Source organism: Nothobranchius furzeri, chromosome 3 (assembly GCF_043380555.1).
Source record: "Nothobranchius furzeri strain GRZ-AD chromosome 3, NfurGRZ-RIMD1, whole genome shotgun sequence".
Classification (NCBI taxonomy): Eukaryota; Metazoa; Chordata; class Actinopteri; order Cyprinodontiformes; family Nothobranchiidae; genus Nothobranchius; species Nothobranchius furzeri.
Window position 1 is genome coordinate 46,716,340 of NC_091743.1, and position 22,720 is coordinate 46,739,059.

The 22,720-nt window shown below is 41.0% G+C and overlaps 1 protein-coding gene across 2 annotated transcripts; it reads left to right on the plus strand.

Moving 5' to 3' along the window:
• The first annotated feature begins 366 nt into the window (after positions 1-366).
• Positions 367-19,857, plus strand: LOC107385760 (S-adenosylhomocysteine hydrolase-like protein 1). 2 transcript variants are annotated; one of them, XM_015959857.3, is made up of 17 exons: positions 367-805; positions 11,617-11,728; positions 11,857-12,000; positions 12,209-12,309; positions 12,410-12,512; positions 13,888-13,982; positions 14,063-14,169; positions 14,246-14,362; positions 16,731-16,794; positions 16,983-17,071; positions 17,191-17,261; positions 17,400-17,494; positions 17,572-17,670; positions 17,920-17,988; positions 18,219-18,297; positions 18,502-18,622; positions 19,639-19,857. In XM_015959857.3, the coding sequence occupies exons 1-17, from the start codon at positions 626-628 to the stop codon at positions 19,643-19,645; spliced, it is 1,653 nt and encodes a 550-aa protein (XP_015815343.1). In that variant the 5' UTR covers positions 367-625; the 3' UTR covers positions 19,646-19,857. The 2 variants fall into 2 exon arrangements, with proteins under 2 accessions (XP_015815343.1, XP_054604964.1); XM_054748989.2 differs by having other exon boundaries at positions 405-805; positions 11,872-12,000.
• Positions 19,858-22,720: the final 2,863 nt, after the last annotated feature.

Here is a 22,720-nt window from a genome sequence, read left to right on the forward strand (position 1 = left end):
ATGCATGCTTGGTTTATCTTTTTCCACGTCTTGAGAGGAGCCATGAGCAGAGGTATGCTTTCAAAAAGCTGGTGTACTTCAATGTATCACTTTGTTCTGTGGAATTGGGGAGTCACTTCCTGTTTGAAAAGACGATTGAATGAAAATCAATAATTCGAAACGAACATGATTTTCTTCTTATAATAAAGCTCAATGTTATAGTACGGGTCGTATGAAGACACTGCGTTTGCCTTTATGTGATATACATGAGAAAGTAAGTGATCTAAATGAAAAATGAGAGGGTTTTTTAAAAGGACGTGTTGGTTTTCCCACGCACCATGAATGCAGCTCAGTCCCAGTAGTTTGTTGGTAGCCGCCTACAAAGTTACTCAGCTCAGCCTGGTTGCGACAGCTGAGCAGGGAAGCGGCGCGACTACAGCCTACGCAACCCAACTGAGATATTCATCAGCTCCAAATCAAAGTCCGATAATCGTTATCTCTTACGTATTGATGTTATTTACGTACGCGTTATCTAAAAGCCGCTCTTCCTGCTCCCAAGTTGCTCGCTAGTAGCGGACGTTAGCTTGTCTCGTGCGGCTGCTACCTTGTATTTCTGTGCAGGTACGGTTACACAACCGCCTCGAACATGTCAGACCCAGCTGGTGAGACGAAGCTGGAGGTGAAACAAGCGAGCAAAGAGGTGAAAGAGAGCGAAAACGTGGCGGAAAAATACTCAGCCATGACCGTAAGCAAAAACAGTGAGATGAACATTGGAGAGCTGTCGCCTGTGTTCAGCGCCGTGCCCACTCACAAACCGGTGAAAAAGGTGAGACTTCTCCAACTACAGCAGGTGTCAGCTGAACGGACCTCTACTCTGTCCCATGACTGACTCCACTTATTTAATATATATTACATCTGCTTGTTTCTGTGTCTCCATCCTCTGTTGCGCATCATCGCTATGTTGTCCTTTTTTATTTTTATAAAAGTGCTCTTTAGAGTAACAAAACACATATTTACATTTCAAAACTACAAACAGACTGAAGAATTAAGCTCTAAAGTACTATTACAGGCATTTATGGAAAATGTCACCCAGTCTGGGTCTACATTAACGCCTCAAAGCACAAATGGACAAACATTGTGTTCTATACATTTTCTAACTTTGAAATAAGATTTTTCAAAAGATTGGTTTATACAGAATATTAGGAAGGGAAATACCACCAGCAGGTTGTTTGTCATTATAACTAGTTATATGTGTAGATAAGTTAATATGATTTAAGGAAGGGGTCTCCAGCCTAAGGGCTGGTTCTGGATGCTAAGAAAAATGAAAACATCTGGAGCTGCATTGTGGGACAGTTGGCTGCATTGTTGCAAGATGATCACAGTTTCGATTCCCAGCTGTGAGAAGGGTTGCAACGATTATACATTTTGGTGGTACGATTATAGTCTGAGAATGAATCATGGTTTCCTGACCATGATTATTTTACATGAATTGATTTCACAGCTTAACATATATAAATCACACATACATTCAATAAATTATTGATAAAGGGCGTGAATACATTCTATAAAGGTTTTGAACCCCTGAAATATCTGTTGTGCCTTTTCAGAGATCTTGCTTAGAAAAATTCACTCTACTACTGATTTGCAATGTTGATGTTTTACAAATAACTCAAGGCTGGAGGAGTTCTGCTGTGTGGTGGAGTTGCTAATTCTAACAGTTAGCTTCTACTAGCTGAGACGTTCTCTGCTGTTTCCTGGACGCAAACATACAGCCTTCTTTCGTGAGTCAAGATGGGTGATTATCAGAAATAATCATTAAAAATGTTTTTTTCAGTGAACCACACTTTTAATTATATTTCCCTAATAGCCTTTTTTGAGTTTCTGTAAAAAGACAAAAATGTCTAACTGTTGACAGCTGGTCAGGGTTAGCACTGAAAGACGGAGACACCTTAAAGTTTCTTTCCGGAGTATTTCTCTTATCTGATGGCACCATCTAGTGGCTGACAAGCATATCACACAAAAAAATCTGTTGCTCTGTTTAAGATGGCAACTTCGCGTTTCTGTTTATAAATGTGCTTCTGTAGCCGACAAACAGAGCTAAAACACGTTGTTTTACGAGTATTGTTCTCATGTCACGTTGTTTTTATATATTTATATTTTAGAGACGTACTTTTTTGTGAAAAGTTCATCAACTCTGCATCAGCTGAGGTATTCTTTAAATTTGAAGCAAGTAAGCAGTAGTCTAACACTATTGGTTAGTTGTGGTCGACGCTCAGTTTCCTTTTGCAAGGAGCTCTGTGGGGAAGGGTGTGTGTGTAGCAAAAAATAAAAATAAAAAAGACTTATCGCTTACATTTTATCACAGTACATGATAAGATAATCGCTTTTACAGATTTCTGAAAAATCACACATCATTTTTGAAAGGGGAAAACTCTGGAAAGCAGCTTTAATGAATTAAGATGCCAAATTCCTACTAGTGCAGTTGTTATTATGAATATTACTTATTACTTAAATGTAATTTAAAATGTTGATGCTGGTTCCGCTGAGTGCATTCGTTCAGTTTCATTTTCACTTTGGTCCGCTAATTTCTTTCTTTATTTGCGGTGTTGGAGACGTCTTTACGTTAGGTTAAAAGTCAAACCGGTTAATCCTTGCAACCCTATTTCTGCGGCATTACAGTAAGTGTGGCTGTTTCCCGACTTGCTGTTATACAGGTCCTTCTAAAAAATTTGCATATTGTGATAAATTTCATTATTGTCTGTAATGTACTGATAAACATTAGACTTTCATATATATTAGATTCATTACACACAACTGAAGTAGTTCAAGCCTTTTATTGTTTCTAATATTGATGATTTTGGCATACAGCTCATGAAAACCCAAAATTCCTATCTCAACTAATTAGCATATTTCATCCGACCAATAAAAGAAAAGTATTTCTAATACAAAAAAGTCAACCTTCAAATAATTATGTTCAGTTATGCACTCAATAGTTGGTCGGGAATCCTTTTGCTGAAATGACTGCTTCAATGCAGCGTGGCATGGAGGCAATCAGCCTGTGGCACTGCTGAGGTGTTATGGAGGCCCAGGATGCTTCAATAGCGGCCTTAAGCTAATCCAGAGTGTTGGGTCTTGCGTCTCTCAACTTTCTCTTCACAATATCCCACAGATTCTCTCTGGGGTTCAGGTCAGGAGAGTTGGCAGGCCAACTGAGCACAGTAATACCATGGTCAGTAAACCATTTACCAGGGGTTTTGGCACTGTAAGCAGGTGCCAGGTCATGGTGAAAAATGTAATCTTCATCTCCATAAAGCTTTTCAGCGGATGGAAGCATGAAGTGCTCCAAAATCTCCTGATAGCTAGCTGCATTGACCCTGCCCTTGATAAAACACAGTGGACCAACACCAGCAGCTGACATGGCACCCCAGACCATCACTGACTGTGGGTACTTCACATTGGACTTCAGGCATTTTGGCATTTCCCTCTACCCAGTCTTCCTCCAGACTCTGGCACCTTGATTTCCGTATTACATGCAAAATTTGCTTTCATCCGAAAAAAGTACTTTGGACCACTGAGCAACAGTCCAGTGCTGCTTCTCTGTAGCCCAGGTCAGGCGCTTCTGCCGCTGTTTCTGGTTCAAAAGTGGCTTGACCTGGGGAATGCGGCACCTATGACCCATTTCCTGCACATGCCTGTACACGGTGGCTCTGAATGTTTCTACTCCAGACTCAGTCCACTGCTTCCGCAGGTCCCCCAAGGTCTGGAATCGGTCCTTCTCCACAATCTTCCTCAGGGTCCGGTCACCTCTTCTCGTTGTGCAGCGTTTTCTGCCACTTTTTCCTCCCCACAGACCTCCCACTGAGGTGCCTTGATACAGCACTCTGGGAACAGCCTATTCGTTCAGAAATTTCTTTCTGTGTCTTACCCTCTTGCTTGAGGGTGTCAATGATGGCCTTCTGGACAGCAGTCAGGTCGGCAGTCTTACCCATGATTGCGGTTTTGAGTAATGAACCAGGCTAGGAGTTTTTAAAAGGCTCAGGAATCTTTTGCAGGTGTAGAGTTAATTAGTTGATTCAGATGATTAGGTTAATAGCTCGTTTAGAGAACCTTTTCATGATATGCTAATTTTTTGAGATGGGAATTTTGGGTTTTCATGAGCTGTATGCCAAAATCATCAATATTAGAAACAATAAAAGGCTTGAACTACTTCAGTTGTGTGTAATGAATCTAATATATATGAAAGTCTAATGTTTATCAGTACATTACAGACAATAATGAACTTTATCACAGTATGCAAATTTTTTGAGAAGGACCTGTAGTTCTGAATGATTCATTCAAGCAGGGGTGGAGAACCCTGGTCCATCGAGGGCTGCTATCCAGCATATTTTAGTTTCAACCCTGCTTCAACACACCTGATCTCAATCAACGGGTGATTAACAGGCTTCTGCAGAGCTTGATGAGCTGCTGAACATGTGAATCAACCACTGAATCAGAAGTGTTGGAGCAAAAACGTGCAGGATACCGGCCCTCGAGGACCAGGGTTCCCCACACCTGCATTAGATGAAGTAAAATGCCACAAAAACTTATTCACTTCACTCATTAGGGCTGAATGATTCTGGAAAGTAATCTAATTGCGATATTTTTTCTTCAATATTGCAATTGCGATTTAATTAGGGCTGAAACGATTCCTCGAGTACCTCGAATAATTCGAGTACAAAAAAGCCTCGAGTCAAATTCTCTGCCTCGATGCTTCGTTTAATTAATTCATGGCTTTGCAATTGCCCGGGGTCATGTTTCACATGGACCGAAATAAGTGACGCACATACACACTGCACTGAATGCACACGCGAGTCGCGAATATAACTTAACTTTCTCTTAAGCCATGGCGGACAACGTGGACCCCGGTGGAGTGCGAAAAAGACCGAAAATGTCAAAAGTATGGGACCATTTTTCACTTCGTAAGGCGGAAAACTTAGCCCAGTGTAAATACTGTAAAATGGATTTAGCCTACCACAACACCACATCCTCCATGCTGCAGCACCTGACCAGGAAACATTCACATGTAAATGTCACTTCTTCAAGCGGACTCGGAGGTCCGCTATATATTCTGCGGACGCTATGCAACTTTTTTGTTTGTAGCACTCAGTTTCAGCTCACACTGTGCGTCTGGTAGCAACCTTTTACTGTGTTGTTATTGATGTCTGTTGTCCCTCGGGATTGCTGCAGGAGGACACAGGTATTTATGAGAGTGGCGGAGGAAAACGAAAGTAAATAAATGTTTTGTGATCAGTATAATTTGACATAACCACGGCAAACATGCTTTCTCAACAATCCTTGTTATTGTGTGAGAAAAAAAAGTGTAGAAATTAAAACGGACGTGTGTTATTAGGGAAACAGCTGGCGAGCCATGTTTCCGCATGCATCGTGAGCGGTTCTGGTGCTGTTTGATTCTCGTACGAGGGGAAAATCTTCTTGGATTGTTTACTTATTTTTTGCACAGTCATTTGTTTACAGTGAAGTAAAGTTGAAGTGCTTAAGTTTTGAAAACTAATTTTGAATAAAACTGGAAGAATAACTGGTCATTTTAAGAGGTCTTTCATATTTTTATAACATGTTATTTGATATAATGGTTTGCAAACACAAAAGGGTAATTTATTAGAGTACTCGATTAATCGATAAAAGATTCGATAGAGTACTCGGTTACAAAAATATTCGATAGCTGCTGCCCTAGATTTAATTCACAATTATTTTCTCATATTTTTCAACTAACGTAAGTGAAAAAATCTATGTAACTTGTACTGAATATAAACAAGTTTATGTATCTACATATCATATCAACAAGTGTATTTGTCTACATAAACACTCACAAGTAAAGACAACATTTTGTATTTGAAGGTGCAATGCTTTGCAGCCAGGAGCACACCCTTTGAAGGAGCAGAGGTGTTAGTATCAACAGAAAAATTATTTGCAGGAAAGAAGTGTGTCCCATTTATTGATGTCATGTGTTTTAGAGTTACTGATGTGTTGTCCATAGTTCAGTTACGTCCATAGCTAGCTGCTAACCAAAACTCAAGAGGAATTGAAGTCTCTTACAGTTTTCTGGCTTTACTAAAATATCTGTCTGTACTTATTTGATTGATGGCATTTTTAACTTTTTATTAGACTCCAAATGTAATAATTTGGCATGTTCCTAATTTGTAATTTGTAAGAATGTAATTGGCGATGTTAGCATTAGCATCCCTATGGGTTTTTCCATGTATATTAACATTGTGCTAACCACTCTTGTCAGTCAAATCGCAGCCTTTGTTATTAGAAAATCTTCTTTTGTCACATCGCAATTTTATTGCATATGCAATTAATCGTTCAGCCCTATCACTCATACATAGTCACTGTAATATCGAGGTGTTGGTAATTGAAAAAGTAGCTTGTGATAGTTTTGGAGCAGACTATTTGCTTCTAATTCACCATTAGCATTGGTAGCTCAACTTTAGCCTTTAGTTTGCTTCAGCTGATATAGTAAAACAAAAAGATGCCATGGCTTCTTAGAGGTACAAGAAATAACATCTTGGTTTCTACTGTTTACTGGCTTCAGTTCTTTAAACAACTATAGAGCTTTTCACCTGTCAGCAGCGAATAACAAATGCCAGTGCTGCTGCATTAGCTTGCCAGAGACATGGAAACCTCACGGATTGTAAACAGTAACTACGTCACTCTTTTGTTTCTTTTGAAAACATACAACCTGACAACCCCCCCCCCCCAAGATGGCTGAGACAGACATCTATTTCAATATAACCTTCCTTTAATATCTGATTGAGAAAGTAGACTGTTTTGTGATTATTTGACTGTAGAATTCTTACATATAGCTCCTTTAAATTCCAGCAACAATTCTTCATTTTGGACTACTTGTATTTCACCACAAACTAAAATATCAGAAACTTAGGCCTAGTCCACACGTAGCCGGTTTTTTTTTAAAACGAATATCCGCCCCTCCAAAAACTTGCATCCACACCACCTCGTTAAAAAAAAAAAAACTGTCCATACGAACCCGGATAAATACGTTGTTAAGGACATGCCAGACCTGTAGGCGGCAGTACTTTCCCCGTTCTTAACCTCGTCCTTCGTCTGTGGTCTTCCGCAAGGAGCAGTAATTCCGCTTGCAAAAACAAACAAGCAAAAAGCGCTTGGACAATTGATAAAGCGAGCGCAGCTCTGAGGCCATCCATGCTGTCAGCTAGTGTAAACACAGGTCGCACACGTGATGTCAGCATTTTTTTGTCGCGGAAAGTGACGTTGCGGACCTTAAAACTCCGGATTTGTCTGTCCACACGCAGACACCCAAAACAGAGAAAACGCAGATCTTCACTTTGGCCGGAGTTTTTAAAAAGATCAATTTTCGTGTGAAAAAACTCCGTGTTCTTGTGGATGACAGTCCAAAACGTAGAAAAATATCTACGTTTTGGCAGATCCCCGGCTACGTGTGGACAGGGCCTAAGTAGAACAAAAGAGATGTTTGTTCTTTGGAAAGATTTGGAAAGATCAAATGTTACCTAATCCTGTAAAGGAACAAGGAAGAATTAGGGATTTTTTTTTAGCTTCATCATACTTGAGACAACATTTTTAGCCATCTCTTCTGTCTTGTTTTAATTTCACATCCTCATTCTTTTTCATAAGAATCGTTTCCTCATGGTTTGCAATCAAGGAGTCTTTTGTTTGTTTAAAACAGTTTAAAACAGCAGTATTAAAATCAAGGTCTACGCCAAGGTACTGGAGAGGAGGGTCCGATCGATAGTTGAATCTCAGATAGAGGAGGAGCAATGTGGTTTTCGTCCTGGCCGTGGAACTGTGGACCAGCTCTATACCCTTGCAAGGGTGATGGAGGGGGCATGGGAGTTTGCCCAACCAATCCACATGTGCTTTGTGGATTTGGAGAAGGCTTATGACCGTGTCCCCAGGGGCACCCTGTGGGGGACGCTCCAGGAGTATGGGGTGGGTGGCTTTCTGTTAAGGGCCATTCAGTCCCTTTACCAGAGGAGCGTGAGTTTGGTCCGCATAGCCGGTAGTAAGTCGGACCTGTTCCCAGTGAGGGTTGGACTCCGCCAGGGCTGCCCTTTGTCACCGGTTCTGTTCATCACTTTTATGGACAGAATTTCTAGACGCAGCCGTGTGGAGTGTGTCGAGTTTGGTGGCAGGAGAATCTCGTCTCTGCTTTTTGCGGATGATGTGGTCCTCCTAGCTTCATCCAGCTCTGACCTTCAGCTCTTGCTGGGTAGGTTCGCGGCCGAATGTGAAGCGGCTGGGATGAGGATCAGCACCTCCAAATCTGAGACCATGGTTCTCGACCGGAAAAGGGTGGCTTGCCACCTCCGGGTCGGGGGAGAGGTCCTACCTCAAGTGGAGGAGTTTACGTATCTCGGGGTCTTGTTCACGAGTGAGGGTAGGAGGGATCGGGAGATCGACAGGCGGATTGGTTCGGCGTCTGCAGTGATGCGGACGCTGAGCCGATCTGTCATGGGGAAGAGGGAGCTGAGCCAGAAAGCCAGGCTCTCGATTTACCGGTCGATCTACGTCCCAATCCTCACCTATGGTCATGAGCTTTGGGTAATGACCGAAAGAACGAGATTGCGGATACAAGCGGCTGAAATGAGTTTCCTCCGTAGGGTGGCCGGGCTCAGCCTTAGAGATAGGGTGAGGAGCTCGGACATTCGGGAGGGACTCGGAGTAGAACCGCTGCTCCTCTGGATCGAAAGGAGCCAGTTGAGGTGGTTTGGGCATCTGGTCAGGATGCCTCCTGGACGCCTCCCCGGGGAGGTGTTTCGGGCATGTCCTGCCGGCAGAAGGCCCCCGGGTCGACCCAGGACACGTTGGAGAGGTTACATCTCCAATCTGGTCCAGGAACGCCTTGGGGTCCTGCCGGAGGAGCTGGTGGACAAGGCCGGGGAGAGGACGGCCTGGAGCTCCCTAATTGGGATGCTGCCCCCGCGACCCGGACCCGGATAAGCGGAGGAAGACGAAGACGAAGACGAAGTATTAAAATCAGTAAACTTAGGTCATCCTTAAACAATTCATTTATTATCTTTAATATGTCTTGTCAGACCTGAATGTCACTTTTCCTAAAACAAATTAATTGTATTTGTTATTTAATCACTTACAATTTATATTGTAAATTGCTTTGGATAAAAGCATCTGCCAAATAAATAAATAAACATAAATATTTAAAGAGGTCTTTCACGGAAAAAAACATTTGTTACTTATTACTTTTGAAAATGATTGGTCACTGTGAGATTTCAATGCTGGCTAAACATGAAAAAAGCCTTCTACACGTATCGCCTGGGTTAGCTTCTAGGGATGTGTATTAGTGAAATTATGGCGATATGATGCATATCATGATACAGGGGAGATGATACAATATATCACAATATATTGCGATACACTCAGTCAGACGATATTAGCGATTTTTTTTAGACCGAATTTATTATACGAAAATTCAATAAACAGTCCAAACTGATACTTAACATGTTTAACATGAGGTATCTGAACCATATAAGGGGATTTACATTTCAATGGTGGAAACAAAACCCATTGTTCACTGCCACCTAGCGGTCGGTGTTTGAATTGCACCAAAAGAAAAGAAAATACAGAAATGTTTGCATGTAAATTCTTCCACAAATTAGATACATGACTTTTGAATATCAGTGTGATATTGCTGGATAAAACAAAACGATACATTGCCATATTGATATTTTCTTACATCCTGACCCTATTAGCTTCTGACAGAAAATAAACAGTGAGACTCTAGGATTCAGATCTACTTCACACTGTCACTTATGGGCCATTCCCATCTGTACCGGGTCGGCCTGGACTGGGTAGCATAGGTTGTTTACATATCTGGGTGGCCTGGTATTTTTCCATTCTCAGCCCTCTTCTCGAGGGGGTCTGCTTCAGGCCGACCAGGGCCAACACACCCACTGCTGACAGCAAATTCACACCTTCCATTAGAGCAAGCCTCTGATTGGTGGGTAGAATCAGCCCACATGGACTTAAGGCAAGGATGTGTGGAATCAACCGGGCCAGGCTGGGGCTGACTGGGGCTACCCGGCCCGGGCCGACCCGGTACAGATGGGAATGGCCCATATACGTTCATGGACACTATCTTAACTCGCGACTGGGAAGGCTGTTTCTGTTTTCATGTCTAGGAAACAGCAGAGAACATCTCAGCTAGTAGAAGCTAACCGTTATTAGCATGAACTGTTCCACAATATGTCAGAACTCCTCCAGGCTTGTGTTATTTGAGGTTGTCCTATTTACATCTCTGGACGTGGGAAAACTAAAACTCCAGGTCAGATTGTAATATTTGTCTCTGTTGCCTCTCACGTCTGGAAAATCTGTGTCATCACAACAATTCCAGTCATTGCTGTGGCTTAAAAGAGCTGACTAGATCAATGTTACAATACACATAACAAACACTATGGTCCTCCTCCAGAAAGTCTGTATTCCTTTTGTGTGAAACAGAAATATGAAAGCTTGCAGTGTATAAGATATTGTAGATTATTTATTCTGTTTTCTGTCAGAGGCTGAATAACATGCTCATCTGTTTTTGGTTGTATGCTGCTGAATATGGATCTAATTCAGACATCCAAACTAAATCATTAGAGGATAAAATTTACCCAACATGATTTGTGTGAGCGCCAGATGGGTTCAGCATTTTGACATCAGTCATTATGCTGTACGAGCCTAAAATGATGCTGACCCCTTTCCTGACCCAGAACAACATAAAAATTCAGCTGTCTTTAGAACCCTTGTCTGAGTAAAACCTTTTGTGTAATTTTTGTTTTGGTTTCGTCAGTGGTGTGTCTAGAACTTATTTTGGGGTGGCTAGGTAGGGGCACAAATTTGGACAAGGGTGGCACATGTAAATGGCTCATAACTTAGAAAAAATGTTATATTTTTTTTTAGAAAACTACAAAATATTATTCATAATGTAATTGAGTAAAATAAACCAAAATAAAGTCAAAGCACAAAACCAATGTGCACTTTTATCAATAATTTTCTATGACATTAATCATTTATAAATTCATACATTTATTATAATAAATTGAGATTTTCTTTGGCATTGTAAAGTCAGGATTCTTTTAGAGAATAGAGGAGGGTGCACTTTGGATGAAGTAGATGTCATTTCCAGGCTAGTATTTTAGTGCATTTGAGCTTTTTGTTAATTTGTATTTATTTAAATATTTTTCTACTAAAAACAGAAATGGGTGTGCTTATGTCAATATAAAAATGAGAAATATCAATAAAATAACATAAACAAGAAATAAATGTCTGGTCTGGTTTGTTGTTTTGTTAGTCTCATTATCTGAATTTTAGAAATGTTTTGGAACATGAACCAAGCTCCGTTTAATGCTGTAAATACTACAAGATTAAAAAAAGAACAAACTTCCAAATGTGATTTTACATATGGTATTTTATTGTTTATGTTTTAGATTTAATTTTTTTAGTGATTATATGTTTTAGATGTTTTACTGTCTCAGTTTTTGCGGTGGCACCTAGGGTGCCCCCCATCCCCCCACCCCCCCATCGACATGCCACTGGGTCTCATTTAAAATATGAACAATTGACATTGTGACCGTTTGTTTCTAGCAAATCCAGTTTGTGGAGGAAAAGCAGGAGTTCAGCCGGTTCCCCACCAAGACAGGCCGTCGGTCTCTGTCCCGCTCCATCTCCCAGTCCTCCACTGACAGCTATAGCTCCGGTAAGAGACAGACGATCCGCGTTACTGTTCTTGTTTCATTGTGAAGGAAGAGACGGTCAGATTATGAACTGATGAGGAATTCAGTCATTTGGTTTTAGTTTTATGCCGAGCATAATCTATCATTGTAGCGGCGTCCTATACAGATAGCTCTGATGATGAGACCTCGCCGCGGGATAAGTCCCAGCTCAACTCCAAGGGCAGCAGTGACTTCTGCGTCAAAAACATCAAACAGGCTGAGTTTGGCAGGAGAGAGATCGAGATAGCAGAACAAGGTAAAGAAGAAGACGAATCAACTTTTTAGCTGAATGTTCAACAAATAAAAACCTAAAGACATATTACAACATATGACCCCATTTAAATGCAACTATTGTCTTGGCTCATCACTGGCTAGCAGCAGCTGCCTCTTTTTGATTTACTTGATGAGTTTTTCTGTATCATCTGTGCTGCTCTCCCCCACTCATGCTTTGCCACTTTTCTCAGATATGTCAGCGCTGGTCTCGCTCAGGAAGAGAGCACACAGTGAGAAACCTTTGGCTGGTGCCAAAATTGTGGGCTGCACTCACATAACCGCTCAGACTGCTGTAAGATTTACTTTTTTTAATAATAAGCTGCAAAGTCCCGACAGTTCCTGCTCTGTGTTTCTAATGGAAATGGGATGTGTTGATTTCCTGGATTTTTCAGGTGTTAATAGAGACTCTGGTGGCTCTTGGCGCTCAGTGTCGTTGGACGGCATGTAACATCTATTCAACGCAGAATGAAGTTGCTGCTGCCCTGGCAGAGAGAGGTGAGCAGCAGAGGTCACAGCTGAACATACTAATAAATACTGGTGATTAGAGCTGGCTAAAGGACAATTTTAGCATTAATGGTGAACTGGTGTCTAAAAAAAACAAATAAAACATTTCTCTTTTTAATGAGCTGACCTTTTTTCTTTGCTCTGTGAGCATCGCAGGTCTTTCAAAACCACGGTTACCATTTTCAAATGTTAAACTCGTGAGCATTTTAAACCCTGCAGAGATCACTGGGACACATAAATGTTCTGTTTGGTGAGAAAGGCAGTGCCGCTTGAGTGTTTTATGTCTGGTTGCTATGTGACAGTCTGTGTATGTGCTAAATCTCCAGGGTAAACCTTTCATCCAGCAGTTAGATGATGGGAGTTTGCAGCCTTGTCGGCTTCATGCTTGATTTGTCTTAGTAATTTATCTGAAACGTGCTTAAACTGGGATTATTGAAAAGTGCAAGTGCTTACTCTTAAACCAATTACATTGTTTCTTCAGAGTTCTGCCATGTGGATTTTTATTTTTAATAAATAGCATATATCTGTGTAACTGTTCTAGAGTTATCAATAGAGGTGGGAAAATGATCGATTCTAAGATGCATCGCGATTCAGCCGTGCATGATGCTTCATCGGTGCAGCAACGTGACATAATGAGATTTTCTCCCTATGTCTATGTTCTGGACGCGCGAGGACAATAAAGTTTTGAGGTTTTACAACTACTTCCGGGGGCAGAGTTGCAATGACATGCGCACTGTGTTGCCCTAGCGCCAATTTAAAACAGAAAAGGCGGACAGGGATACAGGGCCAACATTACCAGTAATCAAAGATGCACCTGTTACATTTAAATCGGATGTCTGGGCTAATTTCGGTTTTGGGATCCTGGATGTGAAAGAATCACTTAACACAGTATTTGTTTACTACTTTTAAGTTCAGGAATATTCTATCTTAAAGCTGCTCTACAGAAAACATTATTTTATTTAAGTAATTATAGGCCGCACACTTAAAAAATTGTTGCTCACTCTAGTGAATGGATGTATGTTCTGTTTTTCAGGGATATTGAAATAAAAAAGAAATAAAAAACTATTCTACTACTTTTATTAAGTAATGAAAATTTTTGTGTGAAGAATCGTGATGCATTTCAGACTCAAATCGAATCTTTAGGCGGATAATCTGAATCGGATCGAATCGTGAGGCAGGTAGAGATGCACACCACTAGTTATCAACCACATTTATACATCTGCGCTTATTTTCTGCAACACTTGCAGGTTAGAGACTCTAATGTAGCCTTTTCTGCACTTTTTGATATCGGAGGGACATGTTCATGCATGTAGACGTGGACTGTTTGTGTAATGACTCGTGTTATGGTCCAACTCTGATGCTCCAGGTGTGTCCGTGTTTGCCTGGAAGGGAGAGTCTGAGGATGACTTCTGGTGGTGTATTGACCGTTGTGTCACCACAGAGGGTTGGCAGCCCAACATGGTGTGTAGAACATCCGTTTCTCTTCTCATGCAGGAACAGCTTCTTTGTTGGGAGTTGTAAACATAACTGTCGTTTATTAGATCCTTGATGATGGAGGGGACTTGACACACTGGGTGTATAAGAAATACTCGAGTGTTTTCAAGAAGATCAGGGGGATCGTAGAGGAGAGTGTTACAGGGGTTCACAGGTATTTAGGTTTAAACATATAAATGAATTCTGTGGAAATATTTAGATTCAAACACCTTTTATGGCTCCTTTTTTAGGTTGTATCAGCTCTCCAAAGCTGGAAAGCTGTGTGTTCCAGCTATGAATGTAAACGACTCTGTGACAAAGCAGAAGTTTGACAACCTTTACTGCTGCCGGGAATCCATTCTAGATGGGTGAGTGGACTTTGGTTTCAGGTAGCTTTCGTAGATAGGGCTGTTAAACTTGTTCTCCCCCGCATAGAATCCCTTCAGCATCAGACAAAAATAACACGATTAAATACAGAATGTAGTTTTTAAACAGAAGATCATTTATTCTGGGAACAAAACCTTCCAAACCAACATGGTCCTATGGGAACAAACAGTAAATGCCCTGTATTTAGATTGCTTGTTCCAGAATCCTAACCCCCCCCCCCAAGCGGCTCTACAGCACATGAGTTATTCACCCATTCATACACACGTCCACACACTGATGATGATGAACTACAATGTAGCCACAGCTGCCTTGGGACACACTGACAGGAGCGAGGCTGCCGTACACAGGTGCCACCTGTCCCTCCATCCACCACCAGCAGGCAAGGAGCGTTAGTGTCTTGCCCATGAACACAGCAGCTGCAACAGACTGAGTGGGACGCGAACCAGCAACCCTCCGGTTACAGGGCATGGTGGGTAATTGCCCTCCTTGTTAAATCAAGAATTAACTGTGGCTAACCACATCATTTAGAAAGCTGAGCTCATTTTAACTAGTCAGGCCTGATCACAACCAGATGTGTAGAATTAAGAAATTACTTCAGCAGAGATTGAGGCCTAGTCCACACGTAGCCGGTTTAAAAAAAAACCGAATATCCGCCCCTCCAGAAACTTGCATCCACACCACCTCGTTTTAAAAAGAAACTCTGTCCACACGTACCTGGATAAATACGTTGTTAAGGACATGCCAGACCTGTAGGCGGCAGTACGTCCCCCGTTCTTAACCTCGTCCTTCGTCTGTGGTCTTCCGCAAGGAGCAGTAATCCCGCTTGCAAAAACAAACAAGCAAAAAGCGCTTGGACAATTGATAAAGCGAGCGCAGCTCTGAGGGCATCCATGCTGTCGGCTAGTGTAAACACAGGTCGCACACGTGATGTCAGCATTTTTTTGTCGCGGAAAGTGACGTTGCAGACCTTAAAACTCCGGTTTTGTCTGTCCACACGCAGACACCCAAAACGGAGAAAACGCAGATCTTCACTTTGGCCGGAGTTTTTAAAAAGATCCGTTTTCGTGTGGATGACAGGCCAAAACATAGAAAAATATCTATGTTTTGGCAGATCCCCGGCTATGTGTGGACAGGGCCTGAGTGACAACATACGGCAGGTCCTGTTCCATCTGGAGTAAAACATGGTGGTGGCAGTGTGATGGTTTGGGGCTGCTTTAGCACCACTTGTAATAGAACCATGAATTCTGCTCTCAACCTAAATTCCTGAAGGATATTATCTGACCTTTGACCTTAAATGGGTCATTCATGTTGGAAAACCCTCCAATGTGGCTGAAATAAAGCTACCTTATAAAGAACAGAGGGACAAAACTCCTCCACAGCGATGTGAGAGCCCCCTCACCAGTTATTAGGTTTAGATGTCAGTAACTCTGCTACCTAATAGATGAAAGAATCATTGGAAACTGCATTTAGCATTCACTCAGGTTACATTTAAGGGTAACTTAAAAAAAATGAAAAGAAGAAATCAGCTCTGGACACACCTTGTTTTTGTTTATTGGAAAACTTCAGTGAAAATTAAGATGCATTACACCCGCTTTTGCATTTTACAAAAACTGTCAGAAATATAATTTCCTAATAAACATAAGGATTCAGTGACTGAAGAGTAGTTGTTTTTCCCTTTTAGTGATGAATGTGAAGCTGAACTTTAAGGTTACTGTAACTAAGTTTACACAGAAAGAAGTTTTATAAAAGCTCACTGTGACCTGACTAAACAAACTGAGCCCAGAGATGTTATTAGGCCTTCGCTCCACATGTGACTGTTCTAACTTCTAGCTCTGAATAGAAGTCAACCACGGCTTTTGACTCCTGATTATTCAGCTGTAGTCCAGCAGCAGTTTCATTCGATTCTGAATAAAACTGAATATGATTTTAATGTTCATCACTGATGTGTCGTTTCTCAAGTCTGTTGTTGCATTTAAGACAAAAACACACATTTCTTTAGTAGATGGTCCACAGCTCGTTTCTCATAATACGGTGTGAAACAGTCAGTTAATATCACCATGGCAGCAACGAACAGCCTGCTAGTCTTTAACTATGTCTGCACATTTCAGAGCGGGTCAGTGCTTTAAAAGCTGTCCGCTCTTAGTTATTAATTATTAATAATTAATAACTTAGTTAATCACCGTTCCCTATCAAAGGTGTAATATATACTACGGTAAATCTGCATCTTCAAACAGATTTAAATGTTTTAATCACAAACCACTGCAGTAACCGGGTCTCTGACTCTTGGTGCAGTTTTAGTCTTTTTCACTTCCACAAATTGTTCTAAATATACTTTTTAAATCTCTTTAGCCTGAAGCGAACCACAGATGTGATGTTTGGAGGCAAACAGGTGGTGGTGTGTGGGTATGGTGAGGTGAGAGACTTCATGATATTAACGAGCCTCTTCACTCTTGACTCTTACAGCAGCTTTAGACAGACCTTTAATCGTGTTATCAGGCCTGGATAGTGGTAAAGAGTTAAACTCAGTACAGTCTTGTTGTTTTCACTGATTAGGGTGTTTAAAACAGACTAAACAGTGAATTAGACTTTGTTTTGTTTCAGGTTGGTAAAGGTTGTTCTGCCGCTCTGAAAGCTTTGGGAGCTATAGTCTATGTTACAGAGATTGATCCCATCTGTGGCCTGCAGGCCTGGTGAGAGAACATTTATCTCACACAACACTGAGCCCTCCCAGTCATCTGGATGGATCTGTATGTCGGCAGAAACCTAACAGACTGCTGCATCTCCTCTGTGTTTGTGGGTTTTCCAACAGCATGGATGGATTTAAGGTAGTCAAGCTGAATGAAGTCATTCGCCACGTTGACGTCGTCATCACATGCACCGGTAATCAGACTTGAAACTTTGCTGATGTCCTGGCATCACATTTCATAGATGCTTTCTAACTGGCTGCTCCTCAGGGTGAATTGTTCATACGATGCTTTTGGTTGGTGATCAAAGTTGTGTCCTTTTGTTCTGCTTTAGGGAATAAAAACGTGGTGAACAGGGACCAGCTGGATCGAATGAAAAACGGTTCAATGGTGTGCAACATGGGGCACTCCAACACTGAGATTGATGTGGTAAAACTAGAGCTTATTGTGTTGGGATTCAACGTTAAACGTGTTTACATCATGATCCATGTTGTCTGTTTGTCCAGGCGAGTCTTCGGACACCCGAGCTGACGTGGGAAAGAGTCCGCCCTCAGGTGGATCACGTCATCTGGCCCGATGGCAAGAGAGTTATCCTGCTGGCGGAGGTCCGTGTCTCCTTTAGTGATAAAAACTGATGCTGTGCTGGAGATTCACTTTGGTTTTGACTTTCTTCTTCTTAACAAGAGTCTTAGTCTAGTTCTTTGGATGACATGGTTATAGTTATTTTACTGGAATTGTAGAAGCTACAAAAACAAAAACAATTACAAACGTGGCATCTTCTGTTAGTTATTTCTGTTGGTGAGGAAAATCTCTTGTTAGGTTTTACTCCTGATAACACAGGACTGGTTTCACAGGGACGTCTGCTGAACCTCAGCTGCTCCACCGTTCCTACCTTTGTTCTGTCCATCACAGCTACCACTCAGGTAACATGGTGGCTTAAGCCATACCACATTTATTCACTTAAGTCTATAGAGGTTAGCAGAGCATACAGGAGTCCCTGTTCACTTTTCACATTTTCATTTTCCACTATTATGTGCTATTATTGTGTTCTGGTTGTTAAGTTCTGAATTGCAGCTGAACTCTGTCTCTGTTACAGACGCCCCTCTATTATTTTGATTATATTGCATGTTGTTTTTGTTTGTTTTTTCCCCAGGCCCTGGCCCTGATAGAGTTGTACAACGCTCCTGAGGGACGTTACAAACAAGATGTTTACTTGCTGCCCAAAAAGATGGGTGAGGATGTGAATACTTCATATTTTTAACACATTCAGAACTGAGAGTCCAGTTGAACAGAACTACAAGACTATCGCAATTACAGGTGTCGAGGTTTAATCTGGAATTTAATATTTTATTTAAAAATCTGCTCATCCAAGTTGATGATTGTTGATTTTACTAATGAGTATGAGCACACCCTTAACACATGTCACCATTTTCCAGATGAATACGTTGCCAGTTTGCATTTGGCCACCTTCGACGCCCACCTGACAGAGCTGACGGATGAGCAGGCTAAGTATTTGGGTCTGAATAAGAACGGCCCCTTCAAACCCAACTATTACCGGTACACGTCACGCTAATGTTTCAATCTTTTATTTTAGGCCGTGTTTCCGTTGTCTGAACTTCAGGGGAAATTCGGGGAGGGGAAACTGACCAGGAGATGTGATGTCCCTGTCCTCTCAGCTGTTGTCTCCATACAAATTCAGACCTTTCAGGACTTTGCACAGACATCAGCATAACGTGACTGCTTCGGCAGTGAGTGATGTCACTGATCAGTGCCAAAAAGCATCCACAGTAACATTAATTAAAGGTTTCATTCAGTCAAAGTCCAGCATAATTTAATCCATTTGGAGGCCGAGAGCAGCTGCGTGATGTAAAATGTGACGTTCAATGACCAGAAGAAGTTCTGTTTTACGATTCTCTGTGAGAAACCAAAACCCCATGAATTACTTTGTTGTGGGAGAATTCTTCTGTTTTATTATTTTTATTTTTTTGGCATTGGGAGTTCAGTAACGGAGATTTGAAGGCAGCGCGATTGGTGCTTATTTTCTTTTGCTTTCATTCTGCTTTACAAGCAACTTTACTACTGCCGCCATCTGAGTTGCAACCAATCAGCGTGAGCTAACCGGAATGGCCCGGTGGAGTAGCCGGGCCATTCCGTGTACCTACTCCTCTTCAGGTACTCTGAAAGTTCCTGAAAACTGCCTGCTCAGCCGGCCCGATGAAACGGAGACACACGCATGTTAGGAAGTTCTGGTGAATTTACCCTGAAGTTTCTGAAACGTGGTGGAAACGCCCCTTTAGTGAGCAATAAATACCATCTATTCCATGTTGGTTAGGCAAGAGCTTCACACAAAGATTTTGTTTTGATTGCTGCTTTAATCTGCTTTTACTGACTCTTTTATTGGCATTTTTATGCGTCTGTTTTTATGTTTGGAGTTGCTTTGGTCAGCTCCCATGCTGTTTTTTTAAATGTGCCATATAAATAAAATTGGTATGGTAAAGAAATATAACTTAAGTGACGAAAAACAAAGAAGTGAATCTTGTTCAGATTCTGATCTGTCTTTGTTTTATTCCCAGGTATTAGTCTGCAGAAACACTCCTGACCACCTAAAGCGGACCCAAACGTTCCAGATGATGGATTAAAACCCATATATATTGTATTTTATACCCTGATGAGATCACAACTCGTAACTAGATGTATTTTATCAGCTATAGCTGGATTTCTTTTACTTGCTGCTTCCTAATGATGCACGCTGCACTTCTCTGGCTGTAAAATGTTAATGTGACTTCAGCGCTCAGTTGTCTGATGAAGGTTATGTTGCACATGTTTCCAAACCTGCTGGCTTTGTCTGATAGCTGCTGAGTGCTTTATGAGTTCATTGTGCCAAATGACTGTTGGGGAAGAGGGGCAGGGTTAATGTTTTAACTTGTATAAAAGCAGATGTTTTAACCACATCATTCCTCTGGTTAGTGAGCTCTTTACACATTTAGCTGACCCTTCTGGTGTGCACAGAACTGTTTTAAAGCCATCTCTGGATGTGAGCTGATGTAAAACTCCTGTCTGATGGAAAAATGTTTGGACCAAATCTGACATTAGCCACTTATTTTTATATTGGATGTACACATTTAAAGACATTTAGCTTTAAATTGATGATTGTAGTTACAGATGAGCCACGATGACTTAAAAACCAAGAGATGCAATTTAAGTATATATATTTTATCAACTAGTGGCCAAAATAATTCAGGTATCTCCTACTATAAAAATCAGTTATTTACATGATGCATTCCACCTGTCAAGGAGAAGAAATATCCTGATATGAATAATCATTAATACTGCTAACCTCGGCTAAAATCAACTGTTCATTGACAATTAATACTTAGAATAAATAACATCTTTATCATCTAGAGGCACTCAAAAATCGAAAATGTCCTGTAAATATGTTATTTTACCAGACCCACCTCTTCTGGCCTTGGTATGGTCTCTAACATGCACTTAAAAAAATAAAATTAACCTTTTACAGTGGTAAAAGGTTCAAGTGTTCGGATTACTATTACATTTAAATTACATCATTTGAAATGTTACATCTTTGTCTGTTTCAGGTACCAAAAGTATTACGATTTAAATGAGAAATGGAAAAATTCTAAAATGAGCTGATTTCCAGCAACAATACATGTTAGTTAGCATTACCTTCTGTGTCATATTGTGGTTTTATATTCTAATGTTTTATTATCAAAGGGTTAAGAACTGTTTTGTGAGGCTTGCATAAATTCTTTGTAATGATTGGCTTAACAGCAGCAGGCACGTTTGATGAACCTGTAAAGTGTTTGTTTAAATCACATATTTAAATTTATGCCTCACACATTTCAGCATGCCGTTTCCCCAAAGCCCTGACAGGAAATAGTGTTATTTTTCCTACCACGAGTTTTTTTTTTTTTTTTTTTTTACAGTTTGCATCATAAATTGTAATCTGCACACGCAGGTAATTCCTGGATTTGATTTGTGCAGAATAAAAACAAACATCCTATTCAGTCTCTCTTGCCTTGAGTTGTGTAGTCGCCATCAGTCCTTGCATCTTTGCACTGACAGCTTACGTGCATTAAAGTCAGGGACACTCCGTGAGGACATCATTGTCAGGTTGACAGTGCCTTGTAACTCAGAAATTTGGTTTCATGAGAAAAGTTGTTTTCCTCCCAAGTCTGTTAATGGTTGTTAATCACAAAACACACTGACAGCTAAGCAGCGCCACATGCACGTGTTTTCTTCTCTTGTGTTTCCACAGCTGTTGGTTTGTTAAATTAGTCTGACATGACCTAAATGTTTTGATGGTTACTGAAAAAGGTTGCAGAAACCAACTAGTATTCTGTATTTTTACGTTCAGCTGTTTAAAACGTTCCTGTTGACAATCTTTGACCAAATAAACTGTGTAAAGGATGGGTCGTTTACATCTTACTTCTGAACCATAAAATGTGAGATTCCATAGAAATATGAAATATCAATCTGATGGATCTTTGAATATTTTAACCAGACGATCAGAACTTTTTATTGCAGGGATTACTTGACACTTCTTATAACTCGGAGGAAAGAGAGAGAGTCAGGTTTAAAATGGTTAAGAAATTTATTTCTACACGATTTAAACAAGACTAACTTTAACACTCTGTGTACTGATGGACTAAGGTGGAGTGAAACGTGCGATGATGGTGTGTGTGTGGAATGTTATCAGAACCAGCGTATCCGGAGAAGCAGTTTTGAGTGGGAGTGAATGTTTCGCTCTAAACTTCAGTAGATTTGTAACACACATGAAATGCCATCTGTCGGTCTACATACCCAGGGGAAGCCTCCGTTAGATCCAGAATGCTGAGGTCCTCTTGGACCCTTCTTGGTACCGAAGCCGGTAGAAAAGCAGCGTTGCCGACCAAACTAGTCTCGGAATGCTTCCAGGTCACGACAGGTTATCACTGGCGTCAGCGAGACCCTGAAGGGGTCGTGAGGTTCAGCTTTTATTCTGAAGGAACCGTTGCAGACAGGTGTAACTTATAATAGATTTTATCCAGCTTGTCGAGGTTCTTTATGGCTGAAGGGGAAGTCCGGATGGCCTGTCCGAGACTTCTCTAGAACGCTTTAAACCAAACAAAAGGTGGCGTGGGATAGTTTTTATAATTGTCATATTTTGGTTTACTGGCGAATCAGAATTTGACATGCAAAAGAGGGTTTAAACAAACACCACAGAAAACAATGCCTCGCGTCAGAAACGAAGGTTCTGATTGGATCAGACAAAAGGAAATGTGTCATGTGGCTTTAGCGTTACATGTCATTAGTGTCTAGTGGAAATGCCCAAGATTATAATTACTTGTAAAATACTACTGATCACAGGATTATAATATCAAGTAATAACATTGTCATTTCACAGATTGATTGAACATTGGGCTCACATTATTATTGGTAATAACTAAGTTGGTTGATTATGTGTTTATCAAGAGTTCTTCGTCTTCGTCTTGAGCTGTAACAGAGGTGAAGCAGTTCAATGAGCAGAGTGCATGAAATACCTTGGCCACTATCTCATGTAGATTAGCCTGTGTCAGAGACAAGTCTCTGCTCGAGCAGACGCAGCAGATCATGACCTTTTGGTCAAAAACAGGACATTCATGACACTACAACTGC